Raw genomic sequence first — 27149 nt, 5'->3', positions numbered from 1 at the left:
TTTTTTTTTTTTTCCAAGGATAAATTTCTCATCCCAACCTTCACTCTATTCATTTTAAAAAACTAACACTTAGATGAAGCTAGATATTGAATTCCAAAATAATTTGGAATTATTGCATCATTTATGGAATCAACAACTGATTCCGTTGTTGATTTAGATATCTTGGGTCTGAGATGAGAATGATTTATGGAATCAACCAACTTTTTAAAAGGTGTGAACGATTTAGATATCTTGGGTCCGTTGTCCAAAGCGATGGTGATATAGATGGGGATGTTAATAGTAGAATTCAAGTTGGTTGGTTGAAGTGGAGGAATGCTTCGGGCCTTTTGTGTGATAGAAAAGTACCGTTTAGATTGAAAGGAAAATTTTATAAGACGGTGGTGAAACCTGCAATGCTCTATGGCGCTGAATGTTGGCCTTTAAAAGAGAAGCATAATAATAAGTTAAGTGTTGCCGAGATGAGAATGATTAGGTGGATGAGTGGCTTTACACTTAGAGACAAAATGCGGAATGAATATATTCGTGATAGGGTTGGTGTAGCTCCTGTGACAGACAAAATTAGAGAAAGTCATCTTAGATGGTTTCCGTTGACCATCTGATGATCTGATTAGGAGAGTAGATGTTTTAGATTCGACTTGTGTTAAGAAAGGCAGAGGTAGATCTAGGAAGACTTGGGCTTACTGTATTAAAAATGATCTTAATTTACTAGAACTAAATGAAAATATGACACTAAATAGGACGCAATGGAGAAAAAGGATTCATGTAGCCGACCCCACGTAGTGGGATTAAGGTTTTGTTGTTGTTGTTGTTGTTGTTGGATTTATTTTCCTTGGCACGAAAAACAAGAAAGCACTTCTCCATATGTATGACCGCCAACCAACAAACACCCTAAAAAAGCTTCTATTTTTAACATGAAAAACAACAAAGCTCTTCTTCATATGAATTACTGCTTACCCACACACGCCCTAATAAAAAGCTTCTTCTTCTTCTTCTTCTTCTCTCTCTCTCTCTCTCTCTCTCACACACACACACACACACACACACACATTAACTTTCATTTTAGTTGTCATCTCACTGAATTTTGTCCCAGAGGTACATTGCAAGTGGTGCATCCAAATTTATAACGGTCATCAAATGACAAAATTCGATGTGTGTGATAGCACCATCCAGAGCAAGTTTCAAAAACTCTTATTAGGTTTCCATTTCAACTTATCATCACTTATTTGTGTTGTTGGAAGTTTTGACAATTTTGGCTCTAGTTAAGTTTATAGGCATCTTTTTTATTTAACATAAGTTAAACCCTAAACCTTAATACGGAAAATTATTAATAAAATTTTGCTTTAAATTTTATTTTTTTAATAAAAAAATTTCGATGAAGGAAAAAATGCTTCCGAGGAATAATCTACCTTAAAATATCCTTCAGTATTTTAACTTTAAATAAAACTTCCATTTTATGGATATTTAAACCAATTTCGTGATTTAGCGTTGGCACATAGAATACAAAAACCAAAAAAATAGGGGTGGAGCACATTTTGTTTGAATTACGGCATATAACTAACTACTATGGTACAGCTAAGACAGGAACAATGGGTTAAGGAAAATTTGCCTTTAAGGGCCCCCAAAGCATACACAAAACTGCCTAAAATAGAAGAAGATAAAAATGGATGGAATGCTCAAATTTGAATTGAACTAGCTAAAAAAAACCTGACAAACGTAACATGAATTATTTTAGGATGGGTTTTAAAACTATGGTCCACATCATGGGATACAACCCAATGTTGAATATGACCATATTAAAACAAAGCAACATATAATGTAGCAGTCCCATGGGGCAACCCAAAATGTGACAATTTCACGAGTCATTCGGAAGCATGCATTGATGTGTATAATGTGAAAAACAAAAAAGGATTTGATCCAGACTCATTAGTGAATATCTAACATGCCGGCTAGGAGCAACGCAAGAGTCTATAATTAGCTCATTATATTCTCTTTTGCCTTGCAGATTAATGTCTTTCCATAAATTAAATGTCCTATCTCGATTAATTCAATCCTACACTTTAATGAATCATATGCGCATTTTCAAAAACATAATTACATGGACAAGATACAAAGTGGGGTATCATCTTCTGAAGGATCACCAGAACAAGCATGGTAAAATTTTTCCTGTATAAAAACATTTGATAATCAATATTACTATTTTTACAAAATCTCTAAGTCGATCGCTATCTCATTAGCTCACATTTTAGAACAATATGAGTTAAAAACAATAATTATGCCCAATGAAAAATAAAAAACTCAACCAGGTACATAAGCATGCCAAACCAAGATTGCTCCTAGTATGCATAATTCTTTTTCTTAAGGAAACTCCCTAATAAATCATAAAACTTGGTATTGATTTGGGGATCTAAAAAAGTAAATACTCAATTAAATTGCCTGTGATCAAGATTTGGGCATGAGATTGTGAAAAGATTAAATGGGTCATGATCATTGGAGTTCCCACAGTTCAATCTTTTGATGGAGATTGCCAATACTATTGATTTTAAGAGTACACATGAGGTTGAAAAGAATATCAATCCAAGCCTTGCAACGAAGATGAATCATCAATCAAAGATTTTATGATCAAGATCGAGCAGCAAAGAGTTTTAGATTTTTGCATTGAAATTCAAATTACAAGAGAATAAACATGAAGTCTGAATAATTTTGGATAAGTTCGTTTTTTGAATTTTAAATTGTGGGTTATATAGAATTCAAAATAAATATCTTCTAAACTTTAAGATCTAGTTTGTTATTAAATACGGTTGATTTTATCATAGAGTTTGTTTAGGAATTAATTTCTTTGTATTGTGGAGTTAATTTATAAAGAATAAGATGTGTTAGGTTTGAAAATAGAGCAGGATGATTTTATTGATAGGAAGGAGGGTATAAATGCAAATTACAGGTCCCAAATAAAAGGAAAGGCAGAAATTCAGAAATAGACTAATAAGGAAATACATGAATATGAAAACGGAAAAAAAAGGAAGCAAATAAATACTAATAAATCTAATACTCCCCCTTAAGTTGAAGCATAGATGTTCATCATATTCAACTTGGATTTAAGGTAGTCAAACAATGATTGAGAAAGATTCTTGGTAAGGATATCTACTAATTAATCATTGGATGGGACAAATCGAATACAAATCTCCCTTTAATTGAGTTTCTCCTTAATGAAGTGTCTGTCGATCTCCACATTCTTGGTCCGATCATGTCGGACCAGATTATAGGCAATACTAATGGCAGTTTATTATCAAAGAACTAGAGAGAAGCAAAGACTAGCATACACAATTTACGAAGCATGATGCGTAATCAATGAGCTTCAAAGATACCCGGGGAATAGAGCGAAACTCAGCTTCAGCACAGCTCCAGGCCACAACGGACTGTTTATTATTTTTCCACGCGACAAAATTTCCATACACGAATGAGCAATATCATGAGGTGAATTGTTAATCATGGACATGCTCGACTCAATTTATATCTATATTAACATCAATTGAACGAGAGGTGTGGCAAGAGAAAAACAAACCTGAGCCCTATGTGTCTTTCAAGTTGTGACGAATCCTGTAGATAGCTTGGAAATGATGCTCAAAGGGATCATGCATGTATTGACTCAAAAAACCTACAACATGGCAAATGTCGGTGCTAGTATAGGCGAGGTAAATGAGTTTTCCCACAAGTCGTTGGTAGTGTCTTGTTCATCGAAATTGCATTGAGAACATCAACTAATTTCTCATTTGGATCCATTCAGACCGCCACTGGTTTGCAAAGAAGAAAGTTATTTTCTGGCAATAGATCAAGTACATATTTGCATGTGAATAAGAGAAAAGAGAGTGACACCAAGTCCTTCATTTCAAATGTAGTAAGAATATCTTTCAGAAACTCCAATGTTGATAGATCATCACCTGTGAGTACAATATCAACAACATAGACGATAAAAATAACAATATTGCCACTAGACAAAAGTCGGAAGAGAGCATGCTCTGACTAGACTTGAGAAAAACCATAACCCATTACAGCCTTTGTGAACTTGCCGAACCAGACCCTTGGGGATTGCTTCAGTCCATAGAGAGACTTCCGCAGCCTGCACACTTGTCCTTGGGGAATAGTAGAGTCAAAACCTAGAGGGAGGCACATACACCTCCTCTATGAGATCCCCACTCAGAAAAGCATTTTTAACATCTAGTTGTAAGAATGATCAATCCAATATCACAGCAAGGGAAATAAGATTCGATTGGTGTTTAATTTAGCAACTGGAACAAATGTCTCATCATAATTAACTTTATATATTTGTGAGTAACCTTTAGTGGCTAACCGTGCTTTGTTACGTTCAACGAATCCATCGAAGTTAAACTTGGTACTAAAAATCCAGCAGCACCTTACTGCATTCTTACCTAGAGGAACGTCCACAACATCCTATGTATGATTTCGCTGAAGGGCATTCATTTCATCCATTAATGTAGCTTTTCAGCAAGGGTCAGCTAATACTACTTCAATAACAGATGGATGGTGATGATCAGTCATCGACGATACACTGCAGAAACACATATTTTTCCATGTAATAAAGACAGCTTGCCTGATTACATGCCTCAACAAGAGAACTCACCTCCTCATTTGGAGTGGTGTCAATTCTGGGTATGTCACTCGGATTCCATGTCCTGTAAAGGAGTAGCGACTCTAGACTGAGAAAATGAGTGCGTTGAGTACAAACACGGAGAATGGTAAGATGTTCTGGTTGTTTGGTAGGTGGTGGATCCACAGGGAAAGAGATATAATGGTCAGAGAAATATCCATAGGGGTCGGATAAGAAATAATGTCCAAGAAATCAAGCTCCCCCTCACTTGAGGTTGTGACAAAAAAGTTGGGAACACTTTAAAAAAAGGAGACATCGACACTTACATAGAGCTTAGTTGTGGTAAGATCAAGACATTAATAACCTTTTTTGAGTGGCAGAATATCCGAAGAAGACACATTTTATAAACCTGGGATCAAGCTTACAATGATTAGGGTTGGTGTTCCGAACAAATACCATGCACCCAAAAATTTTAGGTTCAAGCGTGGTGAAGAATCGATTGGTGGAAAAACATGACATCATAATGGTCAGTAGAGTTCCTAAAGTTATGAATATTTATGAGAATTCTATTGATGAAATAGGTGGTAGATAACCACATCATTCCAAAACTTTTTTGAGACGTTAGAATGAAATATAATGGAGCGAGCTACTTCGAGAAGATATCTGTTTTTTCTCTCGGTTACTCCATTTTGTTGAGGGGTGTTCGTACATAAGCTACGATGGAGGATATCCTTACCAAAAACTCACCTAAAATAGAATTAAAGAATTCACGTCATTGTCGGTTCAAATGACTTGAATTGAAATTTTGAATTGAATTAAAATGAAGTGAAAGTTTTTAAAGTGACAACAACATCAGATTTATCCTTTAAGATATAGATTCACGTCATCCTAGTATGGTCATCAATTAAGGCAAGGAACCGTCACTTATTAGTGTAGCTAGGAGTGCAAGAGGATCCTCACAGGTCACTGTGAATAAGATAAAAGGGAGTGGAAGGCGTGTAAGAATTAGACGAATACAAAACACAATACTGTTTAGCTAATTGACAAATCTCACATTTGAAGTAAGCAAGATTTTTATTTGTAAACATCGACGAATACAATTGTTTTAGATACTAAAAACTGGGATGACCCAAATGATACCACAATAACATAATAAGACATTTGGTGAATCGATAAAAACTACAACTACTGGGACAAGTGTCATCGTTCTCTGTGTTTTTCCCTTGGAGGAAGTTGAGCCTAGCTACTTTTTAGCAGTTTCAATCATCCTCCTCGAACGAAGATCCTAAAAGACACGGACATCAAGAGAAAAATTAGCAATGTAATCCATGTCATATATCAATTTGCAAATACATAACATGTTACACTTCAACAGAGAAACATGTAACACGGATTTCAGAGCTAGAGCAGTTGTTAACACAACCGATCATTTACCAGCAATAGAGTTACATAAGTCATCAACAATTTTAACTGTATCTTTCCCAGAACATGGATAATATGTTGAGAAAGCCTGAGAGCGTCCAGTTATGTGGTCCGTAGAACCTGAATCAATGTTCCATGAACTAGAAAAAGAAGTGAGAGCCATAAGTGATACATTTACGGGCATGGGAGGTTGATAAGTCGAAATTAAACTGATTAGATCCGAGAAGTTTGATCAAATGCTCCATCTGACTTTTAAGAGATTGATTCTGGAGTTTTCCGAGTAGGAGTTGGTTATACCGTAGTGGACCCAGTGGCTCGAGGAGAATTTGGATGAAGGATTATATGTCGGTTTCCCATGAAGTTTCCAACAATTTTTTCAAGTATGGTTGGGTTTGTGACAATAATCACAAGTGGACCCCGTGGTTGGAGGAGGATTTGATGAGTGTTACATATTATTAGTTGCCAAGACAGATAATTTGACTGAAGTGAAAGTGCCGAACATGACAATTCTCCACCTCTCGTGTCAAGTTTCTGTGAAAGCAGCACGAGCAGAAGGTAGGGGAGCCCGGCCAAGGATACAGCCGTGAACTTCATCAAATTCTTTGTTAATGCTTGCCAGAAATTGAAACATATGATATTTTTCTACAATTTACTAAAAAAGGGAAAGATCTGTCAGCGATTTTCAAGTGTAGTCAAAATAGAGATCGCATTGCAGCCATAAGGCAATTAAATCATTACAGTCATAAGGCAACTAAATCATTGTAATATTGGGTTACAATCCTTGATCCTTGTTTCGCATTGTTGAACTTCTTAAAAAGCTCATAAAGTTGGTTGGTGTTCCCTACAACTGAGTAGGTGTCTCGAACTGCAGTCCATAGGGCACTGACAAAAGAAAGAAACACATACGAACGACTAATCACAATCTCCATCGAGTTAATTAGTCACGACATGACCATAAAATTTTCCACTTCTCACGCTTCATATGTCAAGTCAGTTTTAGGAGGTTCGCGAATCATTCCTGAGAGATAGCCAAATTTCTCACATCCCTTAACAAACAAAGACATAGCTTAGGACCACTGAAGAAAACTAGATCTATTCAATTCATGGGTGGTGATTAGGAAATTCATGTGATTTTCCGGTCCTCCGGTTTACGGAGGAATTGCGATCATTGTCAACCCTCTGATGGACTCAAGTACACCATCAGGGGAAGGCTTGATGGTGGAAGAATTCGCCATAATTCCAACCGAGCCAAATGAAATGTTGGGTTGCCGAGCCAGAAAAAACTCTTGAAGACTGGACAGGATAATCCCTGGCGGCAGAAAGAAACTAGAAACACCAATTGGACAGAGCAGGTAACTTAGCAATTGGTGGGAAACCGCTCAGCTGGCTGGTAAAGCTCCTTGGTTCACGAAAGTTAACTCACATAGGCAACATGTTCTAGTCCAAGACAGCTCAGCCAAATGCCTCATCAACGCCACCATCCTCTTTCCTCACTTTAGTCCCACAAAACAACAAGTTACTGTTCTTGCAGCCACTCACTAACTCCTCCCACAACCTCTTCCTCCCTACCGTCACTCTTTTTCCCCTTCCCAGAATTTCCTTGTCGCAGCACCCCCCATAAACCCATGCCTTCAGTCACATGAACTCCTCTACCGCCAATGTCTGTTTAGTCCCCTCCTACAGCCTTCCTCTCCTTCCCGTCAAAAACCAACCGCAACATCCAGCTCCCCTATCCTACTGTTACCTAATTGCAGCCCCTACTCAGCCCTTTCCTTGCATCTCTTGCTACCAACAACCAACCTAACGCCCTCTAACAGCACCACGATTCCATTTTCTGCCTGCTCACCTCACAGCCAGTTGCTGCCAAGTCCCTCCAACACCCCTCACCTCGCTATCTGGCCACCAACTCACACTGCCATCCTTACGTTATGGTGTTTGTTTAGGTTTGTTGTCTTTTATTTCTTGTTTGTAAGTGTCTAGGTTGTAACCTTTTTGCATTTCAACAATATAAATTTTCATTTATATTGTGGTTTGAGTTTTCTTTGGTATCATGAGGTGCATAAATCGTTAAAGGATGAAGATGATTTATTATTATTATTTCGGTACATGTTCATACCACCTAGGCATTGTGGGTTTTCCTTTTTCCTTAGTAAGTACTAGTATTAGATTATTTTGCGTATGAACCGATTTGAGAATGGTTGTTTTGGTTTTATGCTATAGAGATTGTTCTCTCTAATTTTTCTTTGTCGGAGTTTGTATCGTTAATCTTTCTCAAGGATTAGATTGTAATCTATTTCAATCTGGGTGTTGATCTCTCTTGGATGTACTATCCTTCAATGCCATCAAAACTCATTGCTGGCCCGCTGCAGCTGCTGTTGAGCCGTTGGTTGCGCTGATTCTCCCGCTATTGCTTCCAATTTCCCACAATATCCTACCTACAACTCTCCTAACTCACCCCTTAACATTTCCACACCGTTTAGTAACCCAAGATCAGTGTCATGGGCTAAATAAGGGGTCAAAGTATTTGTTCGCAGCACCTTAAAAAACTAGGATTGATGACTTGGTGCTACTCCAAACAACAAAAAAGCAAAACATTATTATTGAAAAAGTAAATATGAGATTACAACCAACAGATTGAAACAAGAAACATGACATGACCCACTAAAAAAGGAAATAACCACAAGACCCCTGACACATGGTCAAGGTGAATCTTGGGTGGTTGTGGTGGCTGTTAAGGGGCTTAGAGAGGCGGTAGCAAGTGGGTGGGTGGATTGGACAGCAAAGAACGGCGTCTAAGGGCGGTTCTGCGCTGCGGGAATAGCAGCTATGCTATGAGGAGGTTCAAGCTGCTGCAACAGCAATGAGGCAGCATGGGGAATGATTTTGGGCGGCTCGAACAGCAATGGCAGCGAAGGGGGAGTGTTGGAACAGCAGCTAGGCAGCTAGGCTGCAAGGATGCGGTTCAAGTGACTAGAACAAAAAATTGACAACAAGGTAAGGGATTTACAATGCTGCAACAACGAAGCAAAATGGCTGGATAAGCTGGAGGCAGGCATTGGGCTGGTTGAGCCGAGAGGCAACCCGGATAGCAGGCGGTTGGCTTTTGGGAGGAGGTAATCTATAGTGAGAACGACCAAGAGGGTTGTTTCTTAGCGGCGCCAGCAAAAAGGCAACAACAACGACAAAGGTAAGGATGTAGGAGAAGAGTAGGAAGAGAATAGTCACCACCTCAGGCACAAAATACAGCCAGAACACCACTCATCCTTTGGATATAACCCTCAAATAGAAATTTGAGACATTGATTGTTGTCCCAACAGAAATCACACCAAAACTAACCCTACATACATACAAAAGCAAATACATAATAATAAGAAAGCTAGAAGTGACTTAAGAGGATCAATCAACTCAGAATAAAACATAGACCTATTTGGTCCAGGTAATATGTGAGAGCTGCTCGGTTGTGGATGTTCCCGCATGCGGTACGCGATCCCGTATCTGCTCTTTGACGGCCACGTCAATCTCCTGGGGCTGGAGGAGCAAAGTTTCAACCTCATTCACCGAAGCTTCTGACTTTCATGAAATAGTGTCTGATCGACCGCTTGAAGTTGGTGGATCTATTGTAACTTCCCAGTAAATTACTCTTGCATGTGTGGTTATTCCAAAACACATCTCGATTGAATAAATATTCATCATCTTTTGGCACAACCAAAGCTAGAACTACATATAATTGTAAATTCTAGCAAATTAACTCTCGAGCCATGAGGTTTGTAACCTTCTTTTCCCACTTATCATACTCGACTGAATGAATTCAATAAACAATTCAGTCAAGAGGAAACAACTCTAAATAGAGATTTATGGTAGCTTGGACCCCACTGAAGTATAACCACTCAGAAAATGTCTCTTCTTCTTTTCGACAACGACCTGGATCTCACTATAGGATTTTCCTTCTTGCTTAGCTACTAAAGCAATTTCCAATATTGCAGGTCATCTATCCTGTTGATCGTCTGTCGTTGGGTACACAGTTGAAGTGATTTTAATACTCAGATGACTCCATATAGTCTTCTAGAAGTGGCGCAAAAGTTCCTCATTTTTAATATTTTGAATCACTTTCGGTGACAACTAATCAGGCGGCATGTTAGTTAGGATGTCTAGCAATTCCATCAATAGGCGTCAACCCTTTTTAGATATCGGCTCCGTATACTCGTTATCTCCTTAAACAACTACTGTTAATTAAGTTGGAATCACTAGTGTCTCTTCATCGTCGATTGGAAGTTGAGAATCCTCTCTGAAATCTTAATTTTCTCCTGGATCACTATTTATTTCTTCAAATATTTCCTGATCAGTAAAAGGGATCATTCTCCTGGTTGTGCAATCTAATTCAATATGCTCAAATCTGTGACACTTGAAACAATTTCTGGATGGGACGAAATTGGGAATGTGGATTGGTGACTCATGTTCTCTATTCTAGAGTTGTATCTCCTCAGGCAGCGTCAACCGAAATGCTCTGATAGGTGTGCCTCTTGCTACTCTAACCTGAGTTTTAACTCTGCTTACGAGATGTGGCGATCACCCGGTGAGGTTGTCACTCCACTTTTGAAGCTATAGTTTAAACATCCTGTCGATAAAAAATTTGAAAATACTGGCATTGCTTCTCTAGTTTCATCTTAGACAATGTAGTAATTTTACTCTTTCCTTCTCGGTGTTGAAGAATCTACAAGTTCTATAGAAAAAATGCATTCTTCCTTGGCTTGTTGGCAGCTAATTTCATCATTCAGTTTGGTGGGATGACCTAGTACTCAAAGACATGTTTCAATGTCCAGAGTCACTTGATGAACTGGTCTAGTTCCATCCCGCCATCAAAATAAGACAAATTCACATTTATTTCAAAATCCTAACTTCTCCAATATTTCCTGTCAAATCTTCGAGGTAGTAGTTCTCCATCTCTGAAATCAATTGAATTTTGTGTGACCCCTCTAGATCGTCTTCTCTCGAAGGCAACGAAAGTTTGTTGCAATTGTAGGACTTCCCTATAACGTTCCTCCACATCTCTTTGTGGATTTCTCAAAAGTGGCATTGTGTAATTTCCTCCCAATTAAATTTTCGGCAATTATTTTCTTAGTGGAGTGGTTAGGGTTAGGGTTTGGGTAGAAGGAAGAAGGTGTATGGGATGATGTAGAGTGGGAACGAAAAACTTTGGGTGGCCAGTTTGAAAAACTAGGAGAAGATTTTTGTGTGGAGGTAGGGTTTGGGTATTGGTGAATGCTAGAAACCCTATGATGAAACTAGGATTAGGCTGCTTCTGATACTAAATGATATCAAAATTAACCAAATATATATATACATATATATATAACATATATATATTATTGAAAAAGCAAATAGGAGATTACAACCAACACACTAAAATACGAAGCACGACACACTAAAATAGAAAATAACAACCACGGGACTCACGACACATGGTCAGGGTGTATCTTAGGTGGTGGTTGTGATGGTCGTAGGGTGCTTAGATAGGCAGTAGCAAGGAGGGAGGTGGATTTGAAAGCAAAAAACAGCGGCTAGGGACGGTTATGAGCGGCAGGAATAGCAGCTAGGCTGCGGGGAGGTGGCTCTAGCGGCGGGTACAGCAGTGAGGCGATAAGGGGAATGATTTTGGGCTGCTAGAAGAGTAATGACAATGCAAGGGGAGGGTTGGAACAGCAACCAGGCTGCATAGAAGCAGTTTAGATGGCTGGAACAATAGTGGAGAGTAAGATGAGGGGTTTACAGAGCTAGGACAGCGAGGCAAGACAACTAGATAGGCTGAAGAGAGATACACTAGGATGGTTTAGCTGGGAGACAATCAAGATGGCAAGCGACTGGCGGCTGGGAGGCGTGGAAACTGTGGAGAGAACAACCAAGAGGGTTGTTTCCGGGCGGTTGCAGCAAGAAGGCAGCAACGACGGCGAAGGGAAGAATTTGGGGGAAGGGTGGCGGAGGATAATCACCACTTTGAGCGTGAGATACATCCATAACATGACTAGTCCCTAGGATACAGCCTTCAAAAGCAAGATTAAGATGACGAGAGCTATCTCGACAAAAAACAAGCCAATAAGGGTGTAAACGAGCCGAACATAAGTGAGCCCAAAACTTGCTCGTGTTCTGCTTATTTGAAATTTTTTATGTTCCAAATAAGCCCATGTCCAAAATAGCTTGAAAAATAACCTTGTTTGTGTTCGACTTGATTTAAATTCAAATTTATTCGAATTAGCTGATATTTGGCTTGATTTTCGGCTTGATTTAAATTCAAATTTATTCGAATTAGCTGATATTTGGCTTGATTTTCTGCTTCATAAATATATATATATTTATTTAATTTATTTTAACTTGTTTGAGTAGAAATAAACTTATGATTTTAAAATATTTCCAAAAAACAGAATCTGAATTATTTCCAGCTTCATAATCACAGGCAGCTTTTTTACATTTAAATGTGATTTTTAATTGAAAATCCTTCTTACTCAGACGATGTGGGACTAAATATAAAATGCAAGTGGCAAAATTGTGTCATTGTGGTGCCATTTACATACATACCACCCAAATCTTATCCATTTATATATACCATTCAAAGCAAAAAAGAAGACCCCCCTGCAGAATTTTTTGGGAAAATCTCACTGCATTACATGCATACGATCAAGTCTATGTATTTACATATATAATTCCTAAACAAAAAAAAAGATAAGTGCTCTATTTTAAGGAAATTGGCATACATACCATCCAAATCTTATTTATTTACATATCCAGCACCTAAAATTATTTTTTATAATTATAACACCAAAATAATTTTAAAAATTAATTAAATTTAGCAATTTTAATACATACAAAAAATTAATATAAAAGATATAAATAGATATTATTATTTAATTATTTAATTATTTTGAGTGAATAAGCCGAACACGAACAAACAAACTTTTGTTCGTGTTTGGTTTGCTTGCTTAACAAACAACTCAAACACGAGCTATTTAACAAACCGAACACGAGCTTTTCATGAACGACAAGCATTTTATGCGGCGCTACACACCAAAACTAACCCTAGACTCCGACCAAATTAAATATAATAACTATGATGGGCCCAAAAGAACCGACTGACTCCTCAGAAAAAGTAAAGCTTGGACCGGATCGGTCAAGCAAGATACTAGAGCAGCTCAGCCGTAAACATTCCCGCATGCGGGACGAGATCCCGTGCCCGCCCCTTAACGCCCGTAGCAGTTTGATGTCCACAATCTATTAGTTTGCGAAAAATTCATTATTAAAATAAAAAAGTGGAATGTCAAAGCATCTTATAAACATAAGAAATGCAAGAATAACACACATTATATGATCAAATTTACATATACCTGAAAACTAATCAATTATAGGTAAATAACCCTGTAACAGATAATCCACCCTGAAATGAAAATTTGTGGTCGCAACAATTCCTTCAGAAGCAGCAAACTAAGAAGTCATAAAAAATGTTCTTTCCTAACCATTGCCTTAAAGTCATCTTTAAGAACAGAGCAGGGAAATTGAGCAATCCATCTTCCCTCATCGCTTTGCTTCCTTTACATAAACATTACTATTTTAAAGATTAAGGATACAAAACATAGTTCTGAAGGATAATTGATCTGGAAGTGACTTCCAAAGATTATAAAAATCGAATGAGGCCCATAAAATTTAATTAGTCAGAGCATAAACAATGTAATGAGGCACATAAACTTCAAGTTGAAAGAGTAAGAAAGGAAAAAAGAAAAACATAAAGCAACTCAAAATAAAAGTTCGCACAATCAAGCAGACCCAGCAAGTGTTTTGAAGTAAAAAAAATACCATATTTCAAAAAAAGAGGTTGAAAGAAAGAATATACCTTTATGGCAAAGAGATCACCAGTTGTTCGCTTCTTGGCTAAGAAAACCCTACCAAATGCACCACGACTAATTGGTTTTATGATCTCGAAGTCATCAATGGATGTGCGGTCCTTATTAATAGGGTGAACAGGGCTTGCACGCAAGCTTCGCACTACATCATCATCTTCATCCATTATCGCACTTGTTGCATCAGCCTTTTCAAAATCAACTGCATCACATAGCTGAATGTATTTTTCCCTAAGAGAAATATCCCAAAAGATGAGAAATGAATGAAAAAGCTCAAAAAACAAGATAAACTAGTAAAATTCCAAATCATATTTAACAGCAACTATCTCACATTATAGTATAATCATCCATAGAATATGCACTCATGCTCCTGTGCATTACATACCCACATTTGTGATGCAAGCATGCCAGTTTATATAAATTCAAGCACAAAAATAAACAAGGCATCTCTGGTCATGCATGAAAATTAAAAGCAAAAACACATGGGCAAGCATAGATACATACAAATGAATTAAAAAAAGTTTGAGTCAACCCACTGGTGAAGTTTTTCAATGCGTGTTCCAAAAGTCTGTACAGTAAGTGCCTCAAGTTTCCGATGATTGACAACCTCTTGCAGATCTTCCATACAAGAAACCAAATATGACAGAGATGCTTCCTCATCGACAGAAGTATTTGCAACACAACGGGCAATGTCAGCAAGCTCGGCAATCTGCATTGAAAAATTAAAAAAATGTTGGACATTCTTGAAAAAAAAAATTCACCATCCAAGAAATAAAAAATATTCACATTTTTGTTTCAACTTAAACAAGCAAGCATATGTTAAAGGCAACAACATGTTTCATCCAACAAAACCTCATGAATTAAGCATTCATCCATCTCGTGAAAAATGATAACAAACAGTAGTCCAACATTGCGTAAGAGTGCTAAAATTCAAGAGGAAAACACATGCAATGTCAGCGCAATAATATTAAATAGTTTCATAACCACTAGTAAAAAAAAGCCGTAATATTTTAACCTTCAAACAAGACAGAATCCAAAATTGCTGTTATCGATTCCAAGAAAGCTGTAAAATCTATGCCAAAACCAAAGGAATGAATCCATCTTCAATGTTTCATCCATGTTGGACTTTTCTAAAAGCAACAAACAATAACTAATCTAGGGTTATGAAATGTGGGTAGAGGCTGGCTACAATGTCACAGTTTTCTCACGCACAACTTTACCACAATTATGGTATGAGAGAGAAAATGGTAGGCTTAAGTGGCACAAAGGATTTTCACTTGCAAACCTAAACTCATAAAACACACAAATAGATTCAATCAGCATGAGATTAATCACTATAAGCCTGATGATCATGATGATGATGGTAGGGATGACGATGACGATGACGATGACAATTGTAATGATGAAAAAAAAGCTTCTTATTGAGGTGGATTTCGTCAATGCAAATCTTTGCCATGACTAGTTCTAGTCTTCAAAAATCTATGATTGTGAAAATGGTTACAATGAAAATAAAGAGATAAGAAAATTAACATATTTCCAAATAATAATAGTAAGATAACAGTTTTTGAAATTCCATAGTTGGGTCTCTGGATGATGGCTAGCGCATTAAACTTAACATTCAATCAGAAGAAAATGTGCAAACACCTATATTTGTGTGGCTTCGTCCTTGTGATTCCCGTGTTATAAGCATTAGGCTAGCAAAAAAACGATCAAATGAATTAGAAACAATCAGGATAAATATTAACTAACCTGAGGAAGATCTTCAATTTCTGATATTGCACTCCTAGCAGCCAAAAGCATGTCTATATGGTTTGCTTTTGGTGTTACTAGTGGTGACCTGGGAGTCATACTGCCAGCAGAAGAGGAAGCCATTGCTTGATCAGACTTCGGAGCAAAACGAGTCTTACATGTCATGTTTGGAAGGCTCTTTAAGTCATCAAAGAAAACAGAATTATCAGTCTCCGGGAAACAGTCAAGCATATCAGCTGAATCTCTACGTGGCCAATCACTGATTTTTGGAGAAAGGACATCAGTTTCTTCATTAGGACTTGAATTAGATACTTTAGTAACATCTGGACTGCCAGATGTATTGGGGACTTCCTTCTGCGAATAGGATTCTATTATTTTTTCCAAGGTCTCTGCAATTCTAAGAAGACGTTCCTTGACACTTAAACCCTTTTGATCGCATCTATCTGCAACAGCACAGATTGTTGAATGATCCTCAACATATAAAGTTGGAACGTACTCCTCACAAATACGACACATTATTGAACCATCTTCAGAAAGAGTTTGTTGATCACTCCAGTTACCCCATGAAACTTTGTGCTGATGTTTTGATGGAGCAGAAGGGTGTAAGTTTGTCTCTCCAGTGCTGCTTACCTCAGCTGTTCTAAAAGTTGTTATGTCTGAATCGGTGTTGTCTTCCCTATTTAACAATGGCAAATTCATAACAGATGAATCATATTTCACGGGACTGGCGTCCTTCTGGTTTTTCACTGAAGGTGAAGGGAGAGGCTTCCAAGAAGCGATGCGTTCCCTGCCTGCAAGTGTATCATCTTCCTTTGTAATATCTAGCTCAAATTGTGAGATGAAATTTGAAGGTTTTATCTCCTGGCTTTTCAATTTTAAATTATGCTGATTCTGACTGTAAAACTTTCTAGAAGTAGGAGCCTCATTGGAACCCCTCACAAAATTAGCACTTCTCCCATCTTTTCCAGCTGCAATACTTTTATCAGCTGAATGAAGCTGACGGATGTCCATAACAACCTCATCTACAGCAAAGACACTCTCCTTGTGAAACTGTAGCAATCTAGTACACCTCGTAAGAATAAAAAGCATCCGAGTGTGAAGTTTCTTCAACACCCCCATGGGGAGCGCCTGACGACGATCATCCAAATCCTGAACTATGCCTTCACATTGGAGCCAAAACTCCCCAGGAGTTGTGACACAACAGGACCTGGCAAGCACTAGTAAGTCCTCTAACGTTTCCCTCCAGTCTGGATGACTCTCTGCACTTTTCTCCAATAATCCAACCAAGTCACCTCCGAAAATAGCTAGGTCAGAGTTTACCTCTTCCTTTGCCTTCTCAAACTTCACCTGAATATCTTTCAATACCTCCTGTTACAGAACAAAGTTATCAACAAAGACACAAATAAGTAATACCAGAATGCTTCAATATTCTCAAATCACAAATAAAATGACAGGAAAGAAAAAAGCAAGTAAAATTATCCTAGATATAAAATAGAGGCCTACGATGACATAAAGATTTGATAATAAGCAGTTCCTGCCTGCCCAAATAATAACCATGGAGGATTACCTTCAGGTTATACATATACCGGGGCTTCACAAATGGAAAAGGGCGTACACCCTTAGAATTTAACTCATGTGAAAAGCTTTTAATATCTGCAGGAAGTTTCTTCCTAGGTGCAGTTGTAGCCTGCATTATGGCTTGAAAACGAGGAGATTCAGACTCTTTTGGTGTTTCACAAGCATCAAATGGCGACTGTGCATAAACAGAACTCCATCTATCAGTGGTGTCAATCTAATCAATCAAAATGCATATTTCATACATTATGGGACCATAGTACAAATGTTTCATTACCTCTGCTTCAGAAGCACAAGCAGCAGAGCTAAAACTTTGACGTGTCTGATCGACCTTCCCTGGGTAACATTTGACGGAATCAATAAGCAAAATCAATTAGGCTAATTTAAACAAACAATACAGAAGCCATAGCTCATACATTTCCCGTGTAGCATATAAATCCCCAAATAATGAAATATATGTTGCATTCTCTAGTTGGCTAAGCACATATATATGCTCCTCAAGCATATACACACCTAAGCCATTTTTTTTTTCTGTATGAGCAATATTGTTGCTAGTATGAGATAATATACTTAATTATAGATATGATCTTGCCTCATTAGAGGTCAAGGGTTGATCTGGTGGCCATGTACTCTCCTTAACCTAGTGCTAATGAAGAGAAAAAATGAGTGCTTAAAAAAGGATGTTTACATATGAGAAGAAGCAGCAAAATCAAAAAGGAGAGCTGGAAAGAGAGAGAGAAGGAAAAGAAGAGAATGCTAAAAGGTTTAGCTCATTGTGGTAGAGTTCTCTTATCAAGAAGAGAAGGGCTATATACATTCATGTGAATTGTAAAATTTTAGAAGAATATCTTCTTTTTAACATGAACAAGAAAGGTACTCTTGAATCCATGATTTACTTCATTATTATATGCATGAGACTGAAAATATGAAAAGCCGGTCCACGTCATAACAAAGATAAAAATGGGAGAACAAGCTTATAAAGATGTAATGTTCCTAAGTGATTCAAGGTTAACTTAGTGGATGAACTTGTTGACTCGAGCCAGATTGGCAAGCTTCCACACCAAACAAAGGTGACAACCTCTCACTCAACTTGGCTAGAATACCGAGAGAACCAAAGGCACTCTCAACGACTTATAAGCATGTTGAATTCTTAATTGCCAATGCCTTTAATTAACATAAGATTAAACTCTCTTGATCAGGGATTACATGGACTACAACATATTTCCTATGTTACGTTAAGAATTCCTGGACCTAACTCTATTAATGTCATTTTTCTAATACACCAGGACAATTGAGAGGAGAAAGAGAATGACAATAATAATACATTTTGGTTCTAGTTTCAATCGTAAGATGTACTTCTGAAGGTAGCATGCATGAAATCATACATTATAGCCAAACTTGTATATATAGAATGCATGTTATATATACTTATGTATTAGTGTGACTTTGTTATTTATGAAAATTGAAAACAAGTGGTTTAATGAGAATCAAGGAACCAACTCATATCAAAACCAATCATGACGTGTTTCCCTTCGGTTGGGACAACCATTGAATACTTGTTTGTCAGTGGATGGGTAAAACAAAATTACTTCTAAGTATCCATGCATAGAATGAATACATGCATGAGCTATTCATCAAACATATTAAGCAATGAAAAATTATTTGAGTTCTCAAAGAAGAGCTGATTAATAGAAAAGATAGTGTCAAAATTTGGAGCACTCCCCGGAGCACTCACTAAGAAATTCCATTATTTATGAACTTCACATAAGTTCTTGATACCCATGTACAACAGATACATTCTCTAATAGGTGTAAATCCTATATATCTTTTATTAACCAGTTTTATCATCATCATTTTGGTTTTAGCCTTGTCAAAACTATACGTTTATTGATTATTCATTCATTATTTTTGCTTGTTGAGTGTTTATTGTGGTGTTGAATTTATTAACTATAAATTCCTTTCTACAAGAATATTCATGTTATTTTTCAAGAATTTATTCTTCATTTATTCTTGTTTCGTGTTGCTTAAGATGTTGAATATATTTAGCATAAATCATTGTACATAGTTCAATTCATATTTAGTTGATCCCTTTTTTTATTACTTAGCAACAATGATGTTAAAAAGCCATGAAATACTGGGGACGACTCAGCACCTTCCCTTTTTTTTTTTTTAACAAATATTAAATAAACATTCATCCCCTCTAACTCTTATGCCCCTTCAAGCAGCTCTCAATAGCACCGAAGTAGCCTCTCACTTGTCAATCATCTGACACGGGGCTTCCCACACAGGTGTGAACCTTCCCACGCGAAAGCAGGACGGGAGAGCTCCAGCACCTAACCCAACCGGTCCATAGGGGAACCGGTCCAAGCACCACGGAGACGACCGGCTCAGGCTGCAACAGGAGACGAGCATAATTCCCTTCCTGTTCTTTGTCCCGCTAAATCGAGCAACATTTTGGGAAGGGCGACAATGCCGCCAACCATATTCCTTCATTTTCTGCTCCTGCATATGGAAGTATTTTAATGACTAATTTCTGAATATTTCTAGCCTCCCCCATCCCTTCATTTTATGTGGGAGATTCCTTCTTTATTTCTTTCCTTTCTTCTTCATGTAAAAGTATTTAATTGCTATTTTTAGAGTATAGAGAGAGATTTTGTTATGTGTTGATTTCAGATTTCTACGTGAAGTTCTTTCCACTTTTGTAGTGCAGTATTCGAGAAGGCGGCGGTGCTCCGATTGCATACTAGTCTAAGGTGGTGATTGTATCTCCCCATTTACTTTCCCCTAGACCTTCCATTCCCTACCCCTTAGTCGCCGACCACTCCAATCCTTCCCCAACCACCGCCAACCCACTTTCTAGCCGACCGAACTGCTATCCGACCCTCTAAGTCTGTTGTCCAGCCCCACAACCCACTGTTGTGCAGCCAAAACTGTCGCCCAACACTCCATTTACTGTTCCTGCCATTTATGCCCCAATTTCTCGTCATTACTGCACAGGACAGCCAACCCCCTAGCTGTTCCTGCAGCTTCTCACTCCACCTTTGTTGTCGCCACCCCTACTAGCTATCTCGATCCACCAAACTAACCTCCACCACCCTCCGACTACACCTTAGAGGTGTTGCTTGTGTCGTGTATGTTGGTGTTGTTATTTTCTATTGTGTGTTATAAACCCATTTTCCTATTAATAAAAGAATGTCTGTGTGTTTACGTTGTTTTCCCTACAAGTTCTGGTATCACTTGGATTACCAACCCTAGTCTTATCCTAAGGTTCCCTAGCATCCACCATAAACCAAAATTTTCTTTCCTACCACCAAATATATTTTCCACAACCTAAAACCTAACTCCACCAATTTTTTTTTTTCTATTCCTTAATCCCTAGCTCTGCCACCATTGAGATAAATACCCAAGCCTTCACTGGAGGAGATAAGACGAGAAATCCGCTGACTTTGGCAGTGCATTAAACCCTAAATCCAATGGAAGACTACTCTCGACCGTGATCTGAAAGGTCGAAGGGGGGAGCGAGAAGATATGATGATGATGAGGTGAGAAACACAGTTTTATTTCCTACCAACTTACTACCACCAAAAGTTGCATTCTAGCTTCCGAAGTGGAGAGATCGCATCACCAAGTGAACCCACTTATTATTATCCAGTGAAATCAATATGTAAGTCTATCACAGATAGAAAATGTTGCAAGTGGCACGAATTTGAACATGTTGAAGCAGAATACATAGCCAAGGGAGTGATCAACTCTACCGAGCACAGCGACATCGAAGGTTGGATAAAGACACTACGAACACTGAAGACGGTAAAGACATAAACGAGGAATACTAGCTTTCAGTTGAAGAGATGAACGATGATTAGGAAGAAGATGAAAACTTCAGAGAAGATTTTGCACGCGCCTCCAAAAAGGAAGAGACGACACCAATTCTAGTTGACCCCAAGATAAAGATTCCAGCTGAGGAAACAATCGCCCCTCTAGAAGGTAGTGACTTTGAGGTAATATGCAGTCCAACAACATATTAGATTATAGTATCTCGAACCAACATTTTACTGACTTTAAGGAGAGCATCAGCAAAACCAGCCCTGGATGTCTACAAATATTATGAGTTTGAGAAACCGACATCACATATAGGGTCACCAAAGATAAGAGAAATGCAGATATTTCAGATTTATAGACCCTCTCCTGAGTTACCCATACGAATAAAGGTCCAACAAGTCCGAAGATAAGTCATTTTGTGTCATGTCGGGAACATTACATGTACTTATTCTAAGTTTATTTTCAGTTCAGCGTGGGACCCATCGCCAAATATCCAGATATGAGAGATGAACCTCAGCTTGGTAATGGAAGGAGTTTAATGGGGAAGAAAATTTTGTAATGAAATACAAGACCTATCAGTGGAGAAGAAATCTTTCCTGAGTGGGTGCTAGTAAGAATGGTGCAGTCTGACACAGATCTCACCCCATATTTAACTTCTCCTTACATACTAGTTCATTAGTTGCACTCAATCGAATACGAGTAGAAGACACGGGTTACAACTGGGATGGCTCGATACATGATTTGTGAGAATACCGGTCTATCGACAGTTCTCGCTCAGGTTGTGCCAAAGATAAATTAATACTTATTCTATCAAAATTTGCTTTGGAGCGACTACACCTATTTGAGCAACCCGCCAGAACATTTGATGTCGTGCTATGAGAAGCTTGAAGATTCGAAAAATAAAGTCAAAGCTCCCCCAACCCCGGAAGATTGACGGCAGAATTCCCGCATTGGCGCGGGGCTTTTCGAGTGGAAGCAGGACATAAAAGCTCCTGCACCTGACCCAACCGGTCCATAGAAGAATCGGTCCAAGCACCACGGATGAGACCGGTTCGGGTTGCAGTAGGAGAAGAGCGGGATTCCCTTCCTGTTTGGTGTCCCGCTTGATAGAGCGGCATTTTGGGAAGAGCAGCAATGCCGCCAACCCTTCTCCTCCTTCCTTTTCTGCTGCTTCTACATTTAGAAGTATTTTAATGACCAATTTTTGAATATTTTTTTGCCTCCCCACCCCTTCCTTTTGTGTGAGAGTTTACTTCTTTATTTATTTCATTTCTTCTTCATATAAGAGTCTATTTATTTGTTTTTTTTAGAGTTTAGGGAGAGTAGTTGTGTGTTGATTTCAGATTTCTGTGCGAAGTCATTTTCCCTTTTATAGGGTTGTATCCGAGAAGGTAGTGGTGATCTGATTGTATCCTACTCTGATGTGGTGATTATATATCTCTCTTTATCTTCCCCTAGACATTTCCTTCCCTGCACCTTAGCCGCCGACCACTCTGATCATTCCCTAGCCGTCGTCAGTACGCTTTTCAGCTAACCAAGTGGTTGTCCAGTCCCTCCAAGTTCTTTGTCCAGCCGTCCAAGTCTGTTGTCTAGCCCAATAACTCGCTATTTTTCAGCCAAAACTATCGCCCAACACTCCATCCTTGTAGTCGTCGCCCCGGGATAGCAAACCTCTGTTGTTCCTGCTCCTGCCATCTCTATCCCAATTTCTGATCATCGTGGCACTGTACAGCCAGCCCGCTAGTTGTTCCTACAGTTTCTCACTCCACCTTTGCTGCCAACACCCCGCACTAGCCATCCCGATCCACCTAGTCGAGCCCCACCACCCTTCGATTACACCTTAGGGGTGTTGCTTGTGTTGTGTATGCCGTTGTTATATTCTGTTGTGTTTTGTTGTAGACCCATTTCCCTATTAATAAAAGTATGCTTGTGCGTTTCCGTTTTTTCCCCTACTAATTACGGTATCATCTTCACTCAAGCTATTGCCACCAATAGCTTTCTATGTCACGAAACTTCCCTACCATAGCCACCAATCTTCTCTAGCATCACCAGCAATCTCTATGTTGTCGCCGCTGCCAGTCTTCTTTGCATCCACTCGCATTCCTTGACTTAAAAAGTGTATCATTTATAGTTTGTATTATATTGGAGGATAAATATGAGACTTGAAATTATATTGGTAGGTATTTTATTATGTTTTAGTCTTTTAATTTAATACCGCGGGCTCTTAGTTTACTTCAATGTTTGATGTTTGTATAACCCATTCTATTTCATAGTTTGATATTAGCATGTTCGCATGGTACTTCATACGTTGCCCAATTTGTTATTATTTAATTTGCTAGTGTGATGATACGTTACTTTTAAAGTGTTAATATGTTGAAATGTTAGTATGTTACTTTAAACTTTGAGTTTAGAAAATAAATTTTTTTCTTTATGGAACTTTTTTGAGTGTGAAGTTTATGCCTCACCTAACAGCCGAAAAACAAATCGATAGATGATTGCACAATTTAAAACCTTGATCAAAAGCATGCATTGCAGTAAGATTCAAACGTAAAATGATGTGTTAACATGGGTTCATGCATTGTAGATTATATATGCGATAAATCCGGAGCATACAGGTCCTTGCAGTCGTGTAACTCACCTCAAGTTCAAATAAAGAGATGATTCGGTTAACCAATTTAACATATGAAACAAATGGGACCATTTTAAGGAAAATGCCCAAGTCATGTGCATGTCAAAGACATGGCTTTGGAACTTTTCTTTTACATGCCTGTTTGTCTCCAGTTTGTCCTTCACACAAGCAAACATTTCCATCTATCTTAGAACCCTTTCATTCTCATGCTGATCCATCTCAAGTTTCTCCTCAAACACATCTCAACACTATCAATGGTCTTCCCCAATTTAAGTTCTGAAATTCGAAAAAAATCGGAAGAAATTTGGCACTTTTATTTAGATTAACGGTGAGGTTATTGATAGAAAATATGTTATAATAAAGCATTGGCACTAATAAAATTGAATTAGAGTTATTTGTTTGAAATGCAATAACATGCAATTCCAATGTGCTGGATTATGATCATGTCATATGATCTGACGAATAAGAATCTACAATCCATAACCCTCACTAACATCTTTTACATTTAAACCGCTTATAAGATGATATGTTTTGACCAATGAATATGTACAAATCACAAGGGAATCGAGGATAGATTAAATTGGTGACTGGTTGAAAAACTTCTAGAGTAGCTCATTTAGTATTAGTTGAATATGATCAATCCTAAAGGAGTGCAGTTATGTCTTTCAATAGTCATGTAGTACTTGTTCGAGCGGTAGTAAAAGGTATGGCGAGGCACTCAATCAAAACAATAATGACAAAGGTCATCAATGACTATTGATCTACAACAATAAATGGTTGCAAGAGAACAATGGATCATTTTGGACAAGCTTGATTGACGAATTTATGGATACGAAATATCAACAATCAGAGAAAAAAACATAAAGCATGAGAGAGCAACAATTGAATAGAAGCATGTTTTAACCAATGAATATGTACAAATCAACAGATATAAAGGTGCTGATTTGAAGATCAACAAATCTACAACTACAAGAGATCAATGAAATTAAGTCAAAGTCAAAATCATGCGGCTCCCATTCAGATGGATATAGTGATGAGGAGATGAGACGACGAAGTGAGTCGTAAAAATGAGTCAATTGAGTAGTTGTGACTATGAAGATATGGTGACATCGAAGGAGAAGTAAGCAACATGCAACGAAAGCAAGTTCCAAAACGAATTAATGCAAAAATAACTAAAGTTGCTAAACAAGTGAAGAGGGCTCAACGTGAAAAACCAAGAAAATAGTAAGGCAAAGGTAACTTGATGCGAAAAAGAAGATTTGAAACAATCAAGCCATTGAATATGATCAAATGAACAAAATCCTAGAACTCCACATGGAGGAGAAGAGGATTAATAACGTCAAATGTTAAAGACGACATTAAAAAAAATGAAAACAACAAAGATAAATCGCTCAAGTTAAAAAGAACCAATATCAACACTAAATGGATAGCCATTTTTATAAGCATATAGATTTATGCAAGTACTTGTGAATATCATATGCAAAATTTCTCTCCACAACCAAGTTATATATATATATATATATATGGCGGACGACTGCTCTGCTAGGGTTTCGAATGACGATCGCCATTGATTCTGTCGCTCGAAGCTTCCGCTCCTTTCTGCTTCGTCGGCTCGCGCCCGCCTTCGTAGGCGTGTCTGCGTCTCGACGAGTCTGCTCGGCGTTCGTCTGCTCAGTGCTCGTCTGCGTTTGCTCGACGAGTCTGCTCGGCGTTCGTCTGCTCAGTGCTCGTCTGCGTTTGCTCGACGAGTCTGCTCGGCGTTCGTCTGCTCAGTGCTCGTCTGCGTTTGCTCGACGAGTCTGCTCGGCGTCGCTCGGTGTTCGTCTGCTTGACGAGTTTGCTTCGCGTCTGCGTCTGCTCGTGAAGCTTCTCACTGTTCCTGCCGCAGCAACTTCGTTGTAGCTTAACTCTGACAGCTCTCCTTGCTCTAATGGCGCCTCTTTCTTGTTTGGTTAAGCCGGACAAAGTCTCCTTTACTCACGTGGTGGGTAACCCTCAAGTGGAGTCCGCAATGAGATTCCCCTCAACTTATAAGGAATCTCATGAGGGTGCAGATGATTATCTTTTTTATTAAAAAAGGAAGCAGAAAATGTGGAAAAGAAGTAATTTTTTCTCTGAATCAGAAATTTCTACTATGACGGAAAAATTCAAGTTTGCTCTTATTGAAAAATTTCAGTGGGAACACCCTCCTATGGAGGTTATCAGAAAGAGCGTAGATGATCTTAAGCCAGTAGACAAGTGGAATGTGAGTACTCATGGATAGGAGACATGTGCTGATCCAACTAACAGTGGTTGAAGACTACACCAGAATTTTCTCCAAAAAATATCTTAATATTGAAGGCAAATCAATGAAGTTACTCAAGTGGTCTTCTGATTTCGACCCAAATCATGAAACTCTCACTGTACCGTTATGGTTTAGTTTACATGGTCTCAAGCTGCATTTTTTTCACCATCAGGTTATCTACTCTATTGAGGTCATCCTTGGGGATCCTTTAAAACTAGATCTGTCCACTTTCAACATAATTATACCCTCTGTGGTCAAAATACTTGGGGAAAGAGATATTACCGTACCTGATGTTACTGAAGTCTGACTGGCACAACCCATAATGGTTATTGACAACAAATCATCACACAAACCCCCATATTGTACCCACCGTAAGATGTTTCGTTATATCCTTGTTAAATGCCACAAATTTTATCCTAATTTGAAATCTAAGGTTCAAGTGAATAAGGATGGGTTTAACCCCACTGCTGTGGAAATTTTAGTTCCACCTGAGGAGGATACTACCAGACAGGACCCCATGACACTGTTGTTATTGTTACTGCGAGTGATGCGATGTTGGCACCTACAAACTTCATACAAAACAATTCTGATGGACTATTACCTACAAATGATAGTGTTCAGACTGATAATCAAGAGAGTCTCGCAGCTCCACCTCCCTCAAAGCTCCACTTCTTCAAGAAGTAACCGGTGTAACGGCAACTCACACTTCTCATATCGTAGAACCTATTGTGGTTGTTGGTAATCCTTCTGCATCAGCTCTACCTCATCAGGCGGATTCTTCGGAGGAGGAATGACAGGTTTACACTTCCAGGAGAAAGAAGAAGAATGAAGATCTACTAGAGCTCAGTAGTTTTATGGATGATACTTTGGTTACTACGAGTAATGGTCAGCACCTTACCAATCTACTAGTTGGATCCCTATCAAGAACTAGAGTCAGAGGCTAAACTAGATTGGGACGACCCACACTTTTTTAGCGCTCGGGCGGTATTTGAGTTTCTTTTTATTTCTATATGTTTCCATCTTTTACATTTTTTGCTGTGTGTTGTATCGTGTGGGTTGGGTGTTTAGGCCCACCCATACAAACTTATCTGCATATTTATCTTTAATATATCAACCCTTGGGCTTTTTCAATATATATATATATATATGTGTGTGTGTGTGTGTGTGTGTGTGTGTGTGTGTGTG

The 27149-nt window shown here is 38.3% G+C and overlaps 1 protein-coding gene across 2 annotated transcripts in view; it reads right to left on the bottom strand.

Moving 5' to 3' along the window:
- LOC110021803 (probable serine/threonine protein kinase IREH1) overlaps positions 1-27149 on the bottom strand; it is a 60265-nt gene that overhangs the window by 28192 nt on the left and 4924 nt on the right. For both annotated transcript variants that reach the window (XM_020720460.1, XM_020720467.1), the window contains exons 3-7: positions 17510-17568; positions 17225-17410; positions 15658-17025; positions 14445-14617; positions 13902-14139 (exon numbers count right to left, since the gene is read on the bottom strand). In XM_020720460.1, coding sequence (XP_020576119.1) covers positions 13902-14139; positions 14445-14617; positions 15658-17025; positions 17225-17410; positions 17510-17568 — 2024 coding nt within the window. The remainder of the gene's footprint in view (positions 1-13901; positions 14140-14444; positions 14618-15657; positions 17026-17224; positions 17411-17509; positions 17569-27149) is intronic.

Source organism: Phalaenopsis equestris, unplaced genomic scaffold, assembly GCF_001263595.1.
Source record: "Phalaenopsis equestris unplaced genomic scaffold, ASM126359v1 Scaffold000002, whole genome shotgun sequence".
Lineage (NCBI taxonomy): Eukaryota > Viridiplantae > Streptophyta > Magnoliopsida > Asparagales > Orchidaceae > Phalaenopsis > Phalaenopsis equestris.
Note: the sequence above shows the minus strand (reverse complement) of the source record. Positions and strands in the feature narration are given on the sequence as shown.